Here is a 20015-nt window from a genome sequence, read left to right as displayed (position 1 = left end):
GTTCACCTCTGAGGAAATGCAGAATTTTTGGGAGATTTCGGGAATCAAACATGAGACCACAGCTCTCTACTGTCCAAAAGCTAATGGCATGGTTGAGAGAGCAAACAGAGTCATCAAAGAGAACATCCAGCTGGCCATTGTTAATGGGCAAGATGTTGAAAATTGCTTGAGAGAATGTTTGTGGGCTTACCACACGGCGCCCAATAAAGTAACTGGGGTCTCTCCTTTTGTGTCTTTACGTGGAAGGGAGCCTAGTACCAAGTTTAACCCCTCCTGGTTAAATGGGGGTGATGTCAGGGATGTAGATTGGGAGGAGGCAGGAGAGAAGGTCAAACAACATCAAGATAAGTACAAACAGTGGTATGATAAGAAACATGGTGTGAAGTCTCCAAGGTGGGTAGTGGGAGACATGGCGCAAGCCAAAAGGAACACCAAATTAGGAACTGACATTAGCAAGTTCTTTTCCCCCAGTAAGGTTGTAAAAGTGTTAAAAAATGTTGTACAGTTTGAAAATGGTCAATGGTGGAGTTTTGATCATATTGTAAAAGTGCAGCCTTAACCTGTTTTTCTTTTTGCAGAATTCTTTCTGTCAATCGCCTCCTTGTGAGCCGATTTCTGTATGTCAACACTTCATATGTGTACGCCCGGCTGGGCACTTATTATTAGGAAGGGAGATGTGTTGCAACTAGTGGTTCATTCCGTCCACCCCTGCCCTCTGACCCATGTTGGTACCTCCCGCTGTGAAGCTTGTGATAGAATGTTGAGAATAGTGTCAGTGAGGAGAGTGGATGGCCATTAAAGAAGTTGTACTAACCTGAGCTGTGTCCTGGCTTCTTTTGTACTGGTCAACTTCAACAATTAGTCTCTCAGTTTGAACCTCTTGGATTGTAGCAAATTTTGGTATTCTGCTATTTCTTGGAAGTCCACTGGGCCTACTACTTATTATTGGCCACATGATTGTGGTTTTACCAGGTCGATGGATACAACTCGGTTCTCCTTTTTACCAGCAAGGGGCGGTAGTACAACTGATCTTGTTCCGCTGACAGCTAAGACAGGTACTGCTTTTCTGTAAGAAGGCCCAAATTCCTTCTTCACCGCGATCTTCTCTCTGACCAGATCCCCAATCTTTGGAATCCAGACAGGTCTTGCAGGGACAGGTGGTTTTTCTTCAGTTGCTGTTGGCTGTTGTTTTAACTTTATGTTGCTCAGGCTTTTTCTTGTTTTATTCAAGTCCTGTAAAACAGCCAAACGGTCTTTGATATCGAAGCATTTTTCTTCTACCACTGAAGTGTGACTATCAAGATCCTGAATATGCATTCTAGTACCGAACAATAGTTCGTACGGACTGAGACCTTTTAGAGAATTTCTTGGCAGATTATTAAGACTACGTTGGACACTTGTTAAATGTTGGACCCACCCATCACCCGAACCTAATACCCTCGCCGTTATAGATTGCTTTATGTCCCGTTTTTTTCTTTCCACTACCGCATTTTCCTCAGGATGGAAGGGACAAGAGTACCGCAATGCAATGCCCATGCTGGTCATGGCCTCCTTATAATCCCGAGAGCTAAAAGCAGGACCCTGGTCAGAATGTAGCATGCCAATTGCGTATGTGCCGATAAGGACTCACAAATCTTTGTATAACAGTTCTGGCGTCAGCCGAGTGCTGGTGTCTACATTTTAAGTGAATCTAGTCTTAAATATTATGGGGACACATTTGTCCTGCTGGATTTTGCGTATAGAAAGCCTTATGCTTTCTAAAAAAATGGTCCTGGCATTACTCCGGTTGGTTCACGACTGCGATCTCTGTTGCAGTTTGGACAGCCCATTGCAAATTTGTTATGTTGCAGGCTCATCCCCGGCCACCAGTATTCCGATTGTAATTCTTTCAGAGATTTCAAGATCTCTTGGTGCCTTAGACCTTCACCCATGTGTGCGTCTGCTAATAATAAGACTCTCCTGTTCGTGTTTGGAATTACTTTATCCCCCACTCCAGGGATTTGAGCAAAAGGAACGGAGTTTGCATCAATTATGTATGTATAATTGAGTGGATAGTTCACAGGTAATGCTGCACAGTCTTTCAAAGACGCTTTTACCGCCAGCATGGTTTCCCCGTCTATGTATTTTTCTGAACGCTTTTTTGTGGCTATGGAAGCCGGTTGAGCTGCTTCCGCTGTGGCTCTGAGAGCCAATGAATTCCCTGCAACGTGAACGCCATCACGTTGATGACTCAGTGTATGTATCACGTGAGTCTTTTGTAATTCTTTCTGCAAAAGAACTACCTGTTACCAAAGCTTTTTATGCTTTATTGTGGCACCTGTGTCATCTTTGTAATCATTTTGAACCCAGTTCTGCAAGTCATTATTGTAAGACCTGACGCAGTAATGCGAATCGCACACTATTAGTGTGGGGAATGCACGATTGGCATTTTCAAGTGCCATCTTTAAAGATCTTATTTCAGCTCGCTGAGTTGAACAGTTTCTGAGTGATTCAGTTTTGGTAATTAATGGTCTAAATTTACCAATGCGCCAGCGACCTTTAACAATCGCGCACGCTGCGTTGTAGGATTTTTTCTCTACATCGTAATGTTGTGCAAATCTGTCCATGTAGATTACACATGTGTACTGTTCGAGAGGCAGAATTTCGATTGGCAGAGGATATTCTTCTTCATATTTGAGATCTTTTAGTTTTTTCATTTTGGGGTCAAAATAGTATTTCACGTCTTCTGCAGCAAGAGAATTTTCCCACAGTATCCATTTCGGATCTAATGCCACAGCAGTCAAATTGCGTGGGCTTGTTAATGCCTCAAGAGCTGACTCTTCTGTTAAAACAGTTATTCTTCTGCCTTGGGCTTGGGCTCTTTCTTTTGCTACAGCAGTTTGAACCGCTATTAGAATTTTTTAAGTAGAACTGAATTTCATTTCTGCTTGTGTACAAGTGAGATTTGTTAGCTATTGGTACCGTTTCTCCCTCATTAGAGGTCAGGTGCGTGAATCCGCATCTTCCTGGGATGATTCGGATTACAAGGTTGCGTATGTTTTTGCGAGTTTGTAATTTTGTTTTAGCTAACATGTCTGTTTGCAATGATCTTAAAATTTCTGTGTGTTTCTGAGTCCAATTTTTTGGTTTGAAATCAGGTTTTATTAATTCATAGAGTGGTTTAACCCTCTCTGCATAATTTAGAATGTATGTTCTTCCGAAATTCAGGAAACCTAGTATTGATTGTAAGTTCTTCAGCGTTTTTGGTGCTTGGAGTACAGCGCACTTTGTCTGCTAGGCTTTTGCCTTCACTTGATAATTCATATCCTAAAAACAGGACAGTTAGATAGGCAATTCGTGACTTTTTAAGGCTGAATTTGTAACCCTCAGCTGCAAACCCAAGTATTATGGTGTTTACTCTTTTCAAGTGAGTCTCCAGGTCATCATCTGTGAGATAGATGTCATCGACATACGATAATGCCTCATCATCATATATTTGTAGTAACTCTGTTACTCTTGCTGAGAATAATCCTGGGCTGTTCTTGAATCCCTGTGGGAGTCGACAGAAGTGTTTTTGCGACCCCATTATTGAGAACGCGGTCAAATACCTGCTCTCAGGTGCAATGTTTTGACAAAAGAATCCATTAGAGATGTCTAATGTCGTTTTGTATTTTTTGCGCACGATGTTATTCATTAGTGCTGCACTGTGTGAGTTTTGTACTGCAAATGTTTTGCAACATGAGTTTAAGTGTCTGTAGTCCAAAACTAGACGATATGAATTGTCTGGCTTGGAGACAGGAAACAAAGGATTGTTCATTTGTGAGGTGCATGTTTCAATCATCCCTTGGTATTCAAGTTGATCTAAGATCTCCCTGACTTGCTTTTTAGCTTCGTGTTTAATTGGGTACTGTCTTTGTGCAGTAGGTTTACTTTTTAACTGGATTTTGTGAGGAGGAGAGTCCTCATCCCATCCTACATGATTTTTATATAATGCAGGAGCTTGGGCCACTGCCCATGTTCTTGCATATATGGATTTTTTATTAATTGAAATATGATTTGAGAAGGCAGGCATAATCATTTCTTTGCCATGAGGGCACTCACTGACAAACTCCGGTGGCCAGTCTTTCTCAGCTAAAAGGATGTCATAGCCTTTCGAAAGGTTATCCCAAAAGAGACCCCTTACTTTCCTAGTCTTATCTCCCTCTATACGCAATGTTATTTCGTATATTTTATGAGGTTTGCTAACTCTGGTGTCTGCAGTTTCTACCTGAATGTATTCATTCGTGTCCACTGTCTCCAGAAGATTCATCAGGATCTTGCGAGCTATGGTCACTTCTGCTGCGCTGTCTAGCATTGTCTGGGCCCACTCTCCGTTTTTCAGTTGTGTCCTCAGTATCCTCGGCATGTTTCATTATTTTAATACTGGCTACCTTCTTTCTTGGAAATTGTAATTTTTTACTTTGATGAGCAGGTTCCTTGTCTTTGGGCTTGACGTGCTCTTCCCTGTGTTCTGACCGTCCTCTTCCGATTTCTGCGAGGAAGTCTGAAAAGATCGAGAGGGACGTGTATCAATATCTTGATATCTATCAGGTTTTCTCAATTTATCCCTATCTCTAAGGTTGTATCTTTTCTCAGAGGGCTCCCTCTGGGGAGACTTGTTTCCTCGGTCTGGAGATCTTTCTCTCCGTTGAGGAGACATTCCTCTGGACTGGAATCGTTTTTCTTTGGGAGTGGATTGTTTATTACCATCCCAACTCTTTTTTGGAGTATTTAGATTATTTTTAATAAATGTTTTTTCAGGATTTTCAGTTAGTTGGGGTTTTACTGGTTTCCCACCCAAACTATCTCTACCTAGTTCTTCATAGGATTTTTCTATGATTCTGGCAAGTTCAAATGGTTGTTCTGCTATATCTGTTTCTTTCAATTTCTGGAGGTAAGTTATATCCTCCTTGCCAATTGAACTAACTCTCTATATGCCTTTGTTAATTCTTGTATTTTAACTAAGAGTTCTTTGCTTGACATTTTTTCAATGTCGGATTCTGGTGTGTAGCTGGCTAGAACCGACCACGTTGCTCCTGGTCTACCTAGAGGACCGAGCCTGGTGATGTGATTTTGATGTTTTAGGGCGCCTTTAAACCAGAGCAGGTGCTCTTGGTAATTTAATGGGATTTCCACATCCTCGAAAGGAGTGTATTCCTCCGGAGGTTCCTCTATTTTGTAATAGTGGAATTCTTTTGTTAGCGTTTGCTGCTGGAAAGTGTATTCATGAATAGAATACCTCTGTCTGCCGATATTCATGGGCCTCTACCACGAATATGACTGTACCACCTCGTGATGTCAGTCCATTTTCTATAAGTTTAATAGTTTAAGTTCTTCTTATATTTACCGGGATGATAATTGTACCCGGTTCATTTTCATTAAACCTGTAAAATCGAAACCCCGTTGATTCGCATCTACTGCAGCTTCACTGGTTTCGTTGCTGTTGCCCGTTAGTTGACATTGTTTTAATGAAAGTTTGCAGAGCAGGTTTCCAAGGAAACAAAGATTAGGTGCACAATATTTTGGAACACTGTATCCTTCAACGTTGACTAAACCAAAACTATACATAGGAATCTCTTCCTACTAAGTTCCGGCGGATTTTAACCTTTTACCCACTCCAGACGTCTATTGGAGTTTTTACGGGAAAAGGGTCTGTGTGAAAAAGCACGACTGAGTTACTCTAACGTCTTGCATTAGATTTATCGCCTTACCAAACGTTGGGCGCCATGTATTGTAGTTCCTATATTCCCAATAGGCTCTGCGCATTGGAATAATATAAACAGCAGTGTAGACGTAGGACTGAGGTCGACTAGGTCTCTACTGACTATATTAGACTTAATTAGTTTTGCCAGCTAGCTCAGAGGTCACTAGAAACTTTCTCGAATAAACAAGGAGGAGTTTAACTTCCCTGGACAGACAAGAAGGGATTAGCTTCTGACAACCATAAAACATGACAACTTTGCTCCCTCACAATAAGAGTGTATCTCTAGAGTCGTGTGAAAACAATAGACAGCTATTTCACTCAGTCAGTTGTGCATACTTAGTTTCACCAGAGTGCAGAGAAATAGAGAGACGGGCGTTTTCAATAAAAGGTGTTATTTATTGAGCAGTCTTCTTCCTCATGCAAGAGAAATGAATTGCCACAATTGCAATACTTATAGTAAAGTAAAGTGTGTACAGTAAAAGGAGTATTATAAAATAATACTGTAAAAGCATTGATATGGTTTCTTAGCCATATGATACTTTAAAATAGATAAAATATATACATACATTAAAACATTGACTAACGTGCTCAACTGGTGCTTCTAAATACGCCTACCCCGGTGTACCTGACCTAAGCCTAATACGTGGGAAGGAGTAAGTAAGTAGCAGTTTAAGTTAAGTTGGTTTTGCCAAGAATCTGAATCAAGAATTCTCTTTAGGGGTTTAGTCAGCTCCGTACCTGGGTAATAGAATGCAGGAGGTCTGGTATCTCTCTCTCAGGACTCGATATCCCAGCAACCCGCAAGGGCGGCTGGAAACACCAGAGCTGGATTTCTCGGCAGGAGAAAAGACAGCGTCACTCTCAGTGCGTCAAAGGGGAGGGGCGGCGTCCGTGGGCTCTCGCATCAGCTGGGTTCTCAGGCAAGTAGATAGCCGCTCTGCTTCAAACCACCGTGTGTTTGCTTAAGGCAACTATTGGTATATTTATACCTGAAAGGTGCCGGGTTTGACTTAAGGTTGGACATAAGATGTCAATAAAAGATGTCACTAAGAACTGGCCGTTCTTTCAGTGCTCGCAGGAGTTCTAGGACAAATCAAAACAAAAGCATGGGGAATTCCCAGGTTGCTGGAGGTTTGGTTTGTTTAAAGAATGCGTTGTACTTTCTAGGAGTCTAGGGGAGTAGCCTTGCCGTATTTGGACTGCATGGGCTATTACTAAATATGGATATGATTCTTATGCCTTTATAAGGATATTATCTATTATAGCCACACAAGGGCATAAATCGGGAATATCGAATTAGGGTCCTAGATAGAAACACAACACTTCGAGGGTCAACACACAGCCGGCATTAAGCATCTGTCCTACGGTTCAAATTTCTTGTGCATTGCACTTCATTCTCAACTACATTGTTAGCTTCAGCCTAGGTATCCAAACATTTTCATCTTTCAATGTGGAGGGAGTGGTTGAGAGTGTACCCTCACATCTCCAACCTGCAGCATGAGGCGGTGCTGAACCTGGCAAGCTATGGAGTCTGTTGATCTAGTCCCGGAAGCACATGATAGAGACAGACAGAGGTGGCAGAAAATGGCCAGTGGGATGGGGGAATGGAGGAGAGAATGAAGAGAATGAAGGCAGACATCGAGGCCTTGATATGGTTTAATTTGTTGATTTTTACAAACATCTAGACTTAAATTTGCTCACAAAAGAGTTTGTTATTTTTTTTAATTTGAAATTGTATGTTTGCTACTAGCCATCCCAGCAGAAAGAAACGCATTCTCAGTCACCACTTTATCACATTTTGATTGAATATATAAGAGGTTCCTCTTTTGGGCACTTGGCACCAGCTCTAAAACTAAGGAGATCAACCTGCCTATATACAGGATATATATAGTGCCCTAATAGGGTCACCAAATAATAGACAACACTGGGCTAGCATAGGAACATTTATCACAATAAATCCAAGAACACAATTCTTACAAAATGTCTATATATTTATTTTGATCATGCAATTCATTTTATTTATCAAGGCTCACAAAGTGAAAAACAAAGATAGAGTAGTACATATTAAACATGTAAAAATAGGCCCCACACACAGCATTCATAAAACAACACTCATCCAAGGTTCCCAAAATACATACACATTCATACATCCCTGACAATCAACAACATTCTGACAATCATACATGTCAATGAGATTAACAATCAAGGTTTTTGTACAGCCAAATGATGTAGATATCGAAGGCTCTCGTATATCCTCCCAATAATGGATAGAAGTTAAATCCAAATACACTTGGCACCAGCTACCTATGCCATTTGATTGTACGGGATAATGTGGATGTCTCCTTCATTCGAAACGCATTATGTCCATGACACCTCTCTGCTTCCCTGAGGATCCAGTGCTGTGGGCTGGGTGCAAGAACACCCTCTGAAATTCTACATTTACAAGAGGTCAGAGTGTCACAGAAGCATCAGCAGTAACACTGTCATAACAGGCATTGCTATGCCCAAAGTTCTGGCCAGACCAGAGAATAGTTTGTGCCCTCGGCTGACGTTGACTAGGACTGTATTTTCTGCTTTGAAAGTAATGCTGGGAATGTACTGTGTGATCCAATTGGTATAGGATGTAACGCGTGTGTAGACCCCTGGCTTGTTGACGGCGGCGCATATATCATCACCCCAGCTCACGATTCCTGCCAGCAACCAGGTGCTGTTCCAATTGCAGACGAGCGGACCCCCGGAATCTCCCTGGAGAGAGAGAAAAGTCTGTCAGAGCAGAGCAATCACTGACTAACTTCTGCACAAACACAAATCAAATGCAGCATTAATGACAGAAAGCCCACCTGTTCCACATGCCTTGCAGGAAAGCAAGAAGCGGGATCCATGATCAACAGGTTGATGAGTAGAACCCCATAAATAAACACAAACATAGTGACACAAGGATAGAAGCACCACCATAACAAACTCAGAGACAGCATCACGCCAACATATCCTTAGTGAGAGCCTCAGAGACCCTTTAAAAAGCAAAGTCCTATAGATAAACTAGAGCACCATGCTGTCATGGAAGGTGCCCCAGTGATTCCACAGCTCTCGAAACAGTCACCTCTTATTCATGGGTTGGAGGAAATCTTTGAATCTACTAAACCCAATGGAGCTGTTCTTGTGGGGGGTGATTTTAACTGTTGCCATGAACCACTGGTGGGGATTTAATCTATTTCTGAGGATGAAGAATTGGCCAGGGGGATTCCGCTCTTAGCCACAAATTTGAGTGCCGTGTTCCATCGCAGCAATGTAACTAGTCCATTTCACTATAGAAAGAGGCCTAAGGGCTTGCAATGGCCGGTTCCCCTTAGAGGATGTATGATGGTACAACGCATACATTTACATTGCGGTTTTTACAACGCAAGTCGTTACAACGACTTGTGTTGGAGGGCGCTGGACTTAGGAGTAGTATAATTTACTATTCCAACTCCAGTCTACAAACAGTAGGGAAGGTGTTGGATAGTAAATTATACTATTCCTTGTCCTAGAGCCCCATCTAGCGCAAGTCGTTGTAACGACTTGCGTTGTGAAAACCACGATGTAATAGCATCGCGATGTAATCCCCGCGTTGTAAACGATGTTTCCCCCCTCAGATATTAAGTTTTCGAATTCCTTTTCTAGGGGAAAATCCAGGTCAAGAATAGATTACTTGATGATAACCATAGCAGACTGGGCACATATTCAGAACTTCAAGGTGGATAGTAGAGGAGAGAGTGACCACTTCCCATTATTTTTATCCTTGTCTGGGCGGTTAGTCACCGCCCACCAAACACAAACAATTGACTTGGGAAATAAGTACCCGGAATGGTCAGTTATTTACAACCGGAGAGCAGTTAAATGGTCCGCTATTATGGGCCAAGTTGAACCCCTTACAAATATCTATAATGCTTTTTGCGAAGCTTAAATCCCCTATGTTCATTCAAGTCCAGAATCCATACCCATTACACAAATCCATCGCCGCTTGGCAGAGAATATAAAGGTCGCTTTAAGGAAACCACAGATGGGAGACTGTAAGTCAAGGCTCAATACCCAATTTTCTAACCCTTGGTTTAACAAAGAATGCTCTTTAGCCAAATGACGGCTTTTACTTGCTCTTGAGGCCAAAAACATAATTCAGATTAGATACCAAAGAGCAGAATATAAAAAGTGCAGAAAGTAGCACCAAAAAATTGGAAAGGCGCCAACTGGGGTGACCTTATTACTGCAGCTAAATTTAAGAACTAGTCCATATTCTGGAGAATAATAGCACACGGCAGTAAGATAAGTAAGGCTGACACAGATCACTTTTTGGACCCTTGTACTTGGCACAGAAACTTATCTAATGTGTACGCGGTGTCTGGGGAGTCTATATAGACCCTACTGTTTCCATTGATGAGCCGCTAGCTTCTACACAAAATGCACCACTTCAGTTTAGTATTGAAGACACTGCGTTAGCCATAGCTGCCATTAAACCAGCAAAGGCGCCTGGCCAAGATAAGGTACCAGGGGACCTTTTGAAACATGCCCCCGAAGTATGGGTGCCGTACGTGAACCTTTTAAGTAATGCATTAGCTAGTGGGGAGCCTATCCCTGAATCCTGGAAGGGGGCATAGAAAGGTCCTCATTTACAAAAAGGAAAGAAGGTATGATCCTGCTAATTATAGGCCTATAATCTTTATAGATACCTCCCAAAAAGTCTATGCAAAGCAAATCATGGGCAAGCTAAATGACTGGATACTGGAGAACGATGTACTTTTGCCCTGCCAGGTCGACTTCAGTCTAAAAACTAGTACAATTAACCACGTTTTTAGACTCCTATGTCTAACCCGGAAATACACAAGAATAAAACTTGGACATTAATATGTTGCTTCCATTGACTTAAAAGCAGCTTTTGATTCAATTCCACAAGATCTTTTATGGGAAACTCTATGCCAACAGGGAGTGCCAGAGGAGATTTCAAAACAGATGTAAGGCTCCATGAATGTAACTTCGCGAAGGTACGCTGGGGTACAGCGGGGGAGCTTACAGAGGAGATTCCTGTCAGGAGGGGTGTGCGGCAGTGCTCTGTCCTTGCACCTATCCTGTTTTTAATATATGTAAATGATTTGGTCCGGCATTTGCAAAATTCCTCCCATGACTCGTCTAAGCTTGGAGGGACTCATATTTGTGTCTTAACGTTTGCTGATGATACAGTCTTACTGTCTCAGACCCCTAGGGGGTTACACAACTTACTTGACAGCTCCAGCAATTATTGCAGACTAAAGGGCCTTGAAAGAAACCCCACCAAGACCAAATACATGGCTATTAGACCACATAAAAGCTTTAAAAATAAAATAGTCTTGCACCCAGCACCATTAGAGTGTTTTTCCAATTTTATTTACTTGGGGGTTACAATTGATTCAAAGCTATCGTGGAAGCCACAAATAAACAAGGCTAGGACAATTTGATTACAAAAATCTGTCCCTATAGTTAAGAAACAACAATCTACTGTGTCAAAGGCTATCACTCCGGCCCTGGAGGTTTATACATTTAGGGCCCAAACTGCTGCCCTTTATGGGTCAGAACTATGGGGTGGCTAAAACTTAAATCCCCTAATAGTTGGGTAAAATAAAATTATAAGGATGTTTACGTCACTTCTACAAAATATTCCTGTGATTCCGTTAACCTATGACATTGGCATCAAAAGATTGTAACAGCTAGCTATATGGCGATCGTTGTCCTATTGGGGCAGACTCTGGACCACTGAAGAGTTAGAAACATAGAGACAGACTTTGCATGAACTAATAGATCTTGATGCCCACCTTACCTTCCCTTGGTTTGCCCACATTTGAAAATGGCTCTTGGATCTGGGCCTGTGCAGGTTTTGGGTAAATCCCAGACTACTGATGCGAGATTCAAAGAGCGCGATCAAGCATATTTTGGGGAATTTTATTTTGCACAGAGTCACTTTAGATTGCCCATAAGGGAGACTTACTCCACAATTTCTGTCAATTAAAATGGTCCCAAGTTTTGAGCAATTTTTGGATGAGATTGAACCCAAGCTAGCAAAGACACATTCTCTGAAATAGATATGAGATGCTGCAGATAAACTCCTTTATTGCTAAGTGGGCTACATCACAGACTACATCACAGACTACAGGAAGGGACCCTAAGTGTACCCTCTGTTTATCAGGCACAAATGAAGATATTCAATATTACAAATATCCATAGGTCTAGAATACAGTAATGTTTTGAGCACTCCAAAACACCGCCCCGACGGCTTAGATGTTCGCCAAGAGGTACCGAGGGAAAGGGCGGTGCCTCCTTTTTCCCTGAGCCGCAGCCAGGTGAGGTGAGGTATCCTGCTCATGCATATCGGAATCCGTTAGCTGTATGGGCTTTGCAGAGGAAGGATTATATATTCCTGATTACAGGTGATCCGGTTGTATCGGTTCGAACCACTTCAAATGTATTTGTATTTATCACTATATTCTTATTTTTTACTTTTTTACACTGTGCAGTAGCAACATTCTAGTTGGTCCTGAAGAAGGCATTGGACGAAATGTGGTCCAGTTTTGCTGAAACATGTTGACCTCTTTTTCAAACATCAGACAGTTATTTGTTATAAACTGTCGTTTGCACTGTTTTTAGTTTGGATTGCGAGAGACAAGAATAAATACAGGGTCTGTCGTAGTTCAATTTTAAAATCACATATTACTTTTGTTATTTTGCACTGCATTCAATTCCCACACAAGTCAATTGCTCTCCTCTGGTAACTTATTATTAGAACAAAAAACATCCTCGGGCTCCCCGGTCTCTATGATGGGGTTGTAGCCCTTAGTGTCACTAGAGTGACTTTAAGAGGAGACCCAGATGATGAAGCATGTCACCAATTGGTGAGTGATGGGAATCCGTTTATCGAAATAGGATTTTTTTCATTTAGGTAGGACTCTTAATTGTAGTAGCGTAGACGTCCAGGTTTTTGCGGTGTTTTGGAGTGCTCAGAATATTACTGTATTCTAGACCCCTGGATATTTGTAATATTGAAGGTTGTGTATGGGGCAATATATCCAGGCAGGTCTCTAAAGATAGCCTCAGACCCTCTTTTAAACTGTGTATTCTTTGTTTACAAATGAAGATATTGCACATATTTTATTTTTTTGCCCAGTATCTATGGTTCCTAGAAGTAAATGGATTAAGCCGCTGTGCCAGAACCTAAAAACTAGGAAACATCAAGAAGCGTTGAGAATATTAAAATCAGATAGCTCACAAACTATTGTATTTGGTAAAAGTAGATTTTTGCTGGCTGCTAGTTACCTAAGGAAAAAGAGAGGGCTAAAATGTTAAGGTAAACTATATTATAACCATGCCCTCCCAATTGCCTTCCAAATGCCATCACGCTTGAATCTAAATATCAAGTGACCTCTTAGCCTAGTACAATCTTAATGAATTTAAACTATTCAGAATGAAATCAATGGATATTTAGTGAATGTATTATTGCATCTTTTATCTTTTTAGTACCATTTTAATTAAATGTCTTGTTGGACTGTGCCAACCAAGTACGCACTTGCACTTTACATTTATACTAATTTGAGAGGTCTAATGCTGTCTCTAGACAATCTGAACATTTTCAACATGTACAATTGCAATGTATTTCAATTTTTAGTGAAACCATTTTTAGTTTAAAAAAAAAGAATTTTATATGCAATGTCTGTGGTTGATTGAATCTTCTGGCATGCTTTTTTATGTTTTTTTTAATCGAAATAAAGATTGAATTGATTGAATCCACAGTCACCCTTTGTTACTACATCACTCTTCCACAACAGTTGCCTGTGTTCCTATGAAGTGCCAAAAAATCAAATATTTCCAATTCAGTTCACTAAGTAATCTGAAAAAACTTGCTTGGTAGCAACTTCAGAAGTCATATCTGCTCACAGAATTTTTTTCTAGATTATGCATTATAAAAGGAGTTATGGTGAGGGATGGTAAATTACAGTTTATAGTATAATGAAGAGTAGTCTTCAATAAACAAACCACTCCAAGTAGATTATGGTGCTGGAAAGCTAGATTTTCATCAAATGAATTTAAAATTAAGAAACTGTGGAACCCATACTTAGAACTAGGTGGTTTTAAAGGGAGAAGGGAAATCGGATCAAATGTTTAGTGCACAAAAGTTGCTCAGTAGTTTTGCACGGTTGTGTTGGTGCTCAGTACAGGACGGCTAAGGGTTAGGTTAAATCAAAAAGGCATTCTTCAAAACATTCAAAGAAATTCAGTAAAGGATAAGACCATTGAAAAGAAGGATGTACTATTACTTTGTCAGTAACTTTGGTGTATTCCAAGCCTACACTGGGTGCATTGGATTATTGTTTTTGGTTAGGGCAGCCATCTGCTGAGCAGCCAATCTGCTTGCAGGGTACTTTGCACCCCTAGGGCCAGATGTATCAAAGGGTTTTGCCCATTCTGTGTCTATGGGGAAATGTGTTGATACATATGGCCCATAGCTCCTGTATCCATATCTCAGAGTTGCCAGCACTGAATATGTGATTTGGAGAGCGCGATCCTGGGCTATTCTTACGTCTCTCATCTCCCACAACAGCTGCAGAAAATGCCTAAAACAGTTAAAAATTGAAAAAAAGAAGTAGGCGAGGCTTTACATTTGTGGAGTCCCTTAAACTCAAATAAAAGCACAGAGTAAGCCAGTGCTTAATTTGTAAACATATAAGTGCCAGGCCCTCCTGATGAGGCCACAGCAATTTGCACCACACATTGCCACTGCCAATGACGACACTTACACAACTACTAACCATCACAGTGTTACAAGTGTGATAATTCAGACTGTTTAAAGCCCCCAAGCTTTAAAAATTAGGTTGGGTGCCTGATATTAGTTGTTTTAAACATGTATTGAATTAATAAATAACTACTATCCTGCTCATCTTTAAATGAGCAGCTGTTCCACCTGGAGAACAACAATGACAGCAACACCGCAGCCCTACTGGACAACCTCGCCAACCTCGGACTCAAGCAACTGGTGAACACCCCCACCCACTACGCCGGACACACGTTAGACCCCATCTTCTCCTCCAGCAAGCACATCTCCTTCAGTCACGCCACCGGACTACACTGGACAGACCACAGCTACGTCCACTTCAACTTCGAAAGAACCACGACCCACCACCACCCGCAACAGGTTCCCCACAGAAGCTGGAGCAAGATCACCACCGACCAGCTCTCCAACTCCCTCAGCCAGAACCCTCCCACCAACACGAAGGACCCCAACGAAGCAGCCCGCAACCTCACTCAGTGGCTCACCAACTGCGCCGATGAGCTCGCACCGCTGAAGAACCCTCCCAGCAGACCGGACAGCAAGAGGGCCTCGTGGTTCACCAACGACCTCATAAACTCCAAGAAAACCTGCCACACCCTCGAGAAAGCATGGCGCCACGACCAGACAACAGAAAACATGTCAGCCCTCAAGGACGCCACCCGCAAACCCCACCAGCTGATCCGCACCACCAAGAGGACAACTTCAAAGAACGATTGGACAACAACACCCACAACAGCAAGGAACTCTTCAGCATCGTTAAAGAGCTCTCCAACCCCAGCGCCGGAAACAACGACATCACACCCTCGCAAGACCTCTGCGACTCACTCACCTCGTTCTTTCACCGCAAGATCGCCGACATACACAACAGCTTCCGCACACAGGCCACGCACCCAACCACCGAACCAGAGCCCCCCACCACCACCCTCTGCACCTGGACCCCGGTCAGCACCGAAGATACCACCTGCATGGTGAACAACACCCACTCCGGCTCCCCAACCGACCCCTGTCCACACCACATCTTCAACAAAGCAGACACCATCATCGCACCCCATCTCCGTGACATCATTAACTGCTCCTTCGCATCCGCCACCTTCCCGGAGAGCTGGAAACATGCCCAGCTCAGCGCCCTCCTGAAGAAACCCACCGCGGACCCCACGGACCTCAAGAACTTCCGCCCCATCTCGCTCCTCCCTTTTCCTACCAAAGTCATCGAGAAGACCGTCAACAAACAACTCTCCGCCTTCCTCGAGACAAACGGATCCCTCGACCCCTCGCACTCCGGCTTCCGAGCAAACCACAGCACCGAGACCGCCCTCATCGCAGCTACCGATGACATCCTACCAAAGTCATCGAGAAGACCGTCAACAAACAACTCTCCGCCTTCCTCGAGACAAACGGATCCCTCGACCCCTCGCACTCCGGCTTCCGAGCAAACCACAGCACCGAGACCGACCTCATCGCAGCTACCGACGACATCAGGTCCTTGCTCGACAAAGGGGAAACAGCCGCCCTCATCCTCCTAGACCTCTCTGCAGCCTTCGACACCGTATGCCACCGCACCCTAGTACAGCGCCTCAGCAACACCGGAATCCAAGGAACGGCCTTGGAGTGGATCATCTCGTTCCTCGCCGGAAGAACCCAGAAAGTCCACCTCCCCACGTTCCGTTCCGCGGCCACCGAAGTCATCTGCGGCGTTCCGCAAGGATCCTCGCTCAGCCCCACCCTCTTCAACGTCTACATGAGCCCCCTTGCATCCATCACACGCCAACACAACCTCAACATCATCTCCTACGCTGACGACACCCAGCTGATACTCTCCCTCACCAACGACCCAACCACCGTCAGAACCAGCCTCCCGGAAGGAATAAAAGACGTCGCGGAATGGATGAAGCTCAGCCGTCTGAAACTGAACTCAGACAAGACGGAAGTCCTCATCCTGGGACCTTCCCCCTCTGCCTGGGACGACTCCTGGTGGCCCCCGGCCCTGGGCTCCGCCCCCAAGCCAACGGACCATGCACGCAACCTGGGCTTCATCCTGGACTCCTCGCTCACAATGACCAAACAAGTCAACGCCATCTCGTCATCCTGTTTCAACACCCTGCGCATGCTCCGTAAGATCTTCCGGTGGATCCCCACCGAAACCAGGAAGACGGTCACCCAGGCCCTCGTCACCAGCCGACTGGACTATGGGAACACCCTCTACGGTGGAACCACAGCCAAACTCCAGAAAAGACTCCAGCGCATACAGAACGCTTCTGCACGACTCATCCTGGACATCCCCCGCCACGACCACATCTCTGCCCATCTGAGAGAACTGCACTGGCTCCCCGTCAGCAAGAGGATCACATTCAGGCTCCTCACCCATGCACACAAGGCTCTCCACGACACGGGCCCCAAATACCTCAACAGCCGCCTCACATTCTACACACCCACCCGCCAGCTTCGATCCGCCAGCCTCGCACTCGCCTCCGTCCCACGAATCCGCAGAACCACCGCCGGAGTAAGATCCTTCTCCTACCTGGTGGCCAAGACATGGAACTCCCTCCCCACCCACCTTCGGCTGACCCAGGACCATCTCTCCTTCAGGAAGCAACTCAAGACCTGGCTGTTCGAGCAGTAGCGTCTCCTCCTCCTCCCAGCGCCTTGAGACCCTAGCGGGTCAGTAGCGCGCTTTACAAATTTTGTTGATTGATTGATTTCAAATGCTGGTGCCTGCAATTAAGTGCCAGTGCCGAGCACAGGAAACCACTGGCTCAAATTAAGCACTGGATAAACACACATCTGTGTGTACAGTATATTTAAAAAAGACATATTAGGAAAGGGGAGACCCTGGATGTGGCACTATGATCATCCACATTAGCATGACAAAAATTGGATGGCAGTAGCATCTGTTACAGCACTGCCTGCTGCTGTGCCACGGGAGCATTACAACTTCATGCGCTTTCCTAGCAGAGACAAGGTTTTGTGTCAGGTTTGCGTTACTTTTTTAATGCAAACCCGATGCAAAATCTATTTGGGAATTTACAATTCAACCCTAATTGGTATTTGCATTGGTGTGTAAGGAAAATAAATGCAAACCAATGCGACCTGCTGCTTTGCATTACTTAGCACAAAGAGGGTGTTACATGGGTGGTACTTTGGAGGTCCCATGCAGCCACCCATGTTTTTTGACACAAAACACTATTCACTAATTAGTAGACAAGGTTTTGCACCAAAACATAATGCCGCATGAAAGCAGGCGTTAATAGGATAAATGCTTTAATTTCTCCTTTCTGTTCCGACTTGGCATGTGGGTTGCACTGTGCAGCACATATACAAAGTACTAAATGTTTTAAAACGTGCCTAGCCATAGGTTTCTGTACTGGGAGGGTACAAAACCTTTGCTAGACTCACACATGCACCCTTGCACTATGGCACAAAGGTGTGTGTGTGTGGCGCTTTTGCAGCAAAATTCTGCACGGGCGCTAGGGAGCGGGGAAGAGAGTGTCATATAGATATGGTGCTCTCTTGCTCTCTCCATGTCACGCAACGCTGCACAGTACCGTTGAGTGCTACATTGCATTGCGTGACACCTTTGTTAATCTGAGCCTATGTATTTAGTGTTTCATATAATTGTGATGCTTTTCATTTTGGGCCCATTTTCACCGAAAAGCTTTCCTCTGTGTCAAAAATTGTAGAAACTTTTTTGGGTTCCGCCATAAACACATATTTTTGTATACATGTGTACTAATGTGTTTAGCTCTCATCCCGAGAGTTTGAATCAGACATCAAATTTCAAAGTCACAAAGAAAATGTAGCTCACACATAGTTTCACAGTCACAAGAAAATGGCACATCCCCTCTTGGCTGTTCATCTGACAGGACGGTAGATGGAGGAAACCTTTCTTCATAACCCTGACCGTGTACCTCCCCGCCTTTCTAAAAGCCATCAGTTCATGGCACTGTATGAATGCCTCGTATTCATTTACTTCTGGTGGTGGCAATCGAGGTTGCTAAGTGCATAGCTATACTCACTGCTACAGGACAATTTCTGTGCCTTACTTCAAAGTAAGGCACAGAAACCTCGATTGCCACCACCAGAAGTAAGTGAATACGAGGCATTCATACAGAGTGAGGAGTATACCTTATTTTTGCAGGGCGCAACTAGCACTTTGACCCCACCGTTTGGAGGCTCATGGTGCCAACCAGCACTTTGGCAGCAAGTATGCTCATAATTGTTTCTTTCCTAAAACGATTAACAAAATAAGATTCATCATAACCCTATAAGGCTAATGGACGAAAGAGTGTGTTTTATGTTGTGTATGTCTTGTGTGTGTTCTTTCTTACAGGGCACACCACCACAATAGGATGACATACTATGTCTAGCAGTTGTAGCCCTCACATTTTTTTAGGTCACTGAACCTGCACTACTGGATATTATAACGTTAATACCAAAAATATTCTCCTTTTGTGTTCTTTTTTGTCCTTCTTTTCAGGTTCTCATTGTAGAAACTTTGGAACAGACAAGTAGGCACATACTAGCCTTTTTTGCTTTAATATCACTTTTCTGTAAACAAACCAAAATTTTCGAGGGACGTGAGTAAGGTGGGGATCTGTGCACCCCGTCCTGAAGAAGAAGCCTAGCTTCAAAACATGTCGACGGCATACACACAAGGTGTTGTACATTAACATACAAAACACCTCACACTCACTCTTTGAACAGTACCAGCACGGGGGCCCATTAAAGTTTTTGTAGACCTCACGTGCAAGGTACTTTTTAACCTCACTTTGTCACTTTTCAGAACCCACCACTCACCTAAACACACTGAAACCTCACACGCACCACACATAGCCAAATTGTAAAGTGCTCCCGAGTAGTCGCTGGTCAGTAGCACGCCGCATCCCGTAGAGGGGTGCGAAGGCCCCAATGATGAAGCATGACATCAAGGGTTCTTTTGGTGTGTGAGGGGTATTTAAAGAACACAGTGTGCTCCCCACCATTGTAGGGACCACTCTTACAAAATATTGATGCGGCAGAAACTAAGCCACTTTCAGCTTCACAATGGCAGAAGGGAAGTGGCATTCAGACAAAACGAAACAGACCTCTGGTTAGTTGACAAGGGTGGAAGTGGGTGAGTCAAGTGTCTTATATTTGCTTCCATGGGTAACCAGTGGGTATTGGGCAATTCTATAAGTAACTGGTGAATTACCACTGGCTTTTCAGTACTTTGGTAACTACTGCACTGCTCACTGGATGTGAAATATTGCTATCTGGTAGCTGACTCTCCAAAAAATAGAGTAGTCAAGCAGGCATGGCTGACTGTAGGAGGTGACGAGGATTTGTAATTCAAATACAGAATGGAAAAAATGTATAGCACTTGAAGGCCGCTGTCCAATCAGAGCTTTATCTTTATATGAGTGTAGGTCTTTATGTACAATAATAAAATGCTGAACAGTAAAATTTGAATGCACAAATAAAGCTGGAAGTTCA

At 43.5% G+C, this 20015-nt stretch overlaps 1 protein-coding gene across 1 annotated transcript in view; it reads right to left on the bottom strand.

Moving 5' to 3' along the window:
- Window positions 1-6395: 6395 nt before the first annotated feature.
- Window positions 6396-20015, bottom strand: part of LOC144766893 (serine protease 27-like) — a 92150-nt gene continuing 78530 nt past the window's right edge. Inside the window, exon 6 of the mRNA XM_078650603.1 lies at window positions 6396-8467. Coding sequence (XP_078506729.1) covers window positions 8180-8467 — 288 coding nt within the window. The 3' untranslated portion in view covers window positions 6396-8179. The remainder of the gene's footprint in view (window positions 8468-20015) is intronic.

This window comes from Lissotriton helveticus, chromosome 7 (assembly GCF_964261635.1).
Source record: "Lissotriton helveticus chromosome 7, aLisHel1.1, whole genome shotgun sequence".
NCBI lineage: Eukaryota > Metazoa > Chordata > Amphibia > Caudata > Salamandridae > Lissotriton > Lissotriton helveticus.
This window is presented reverse-complemented; position numbering and strand designations above follow the sequence as displayed.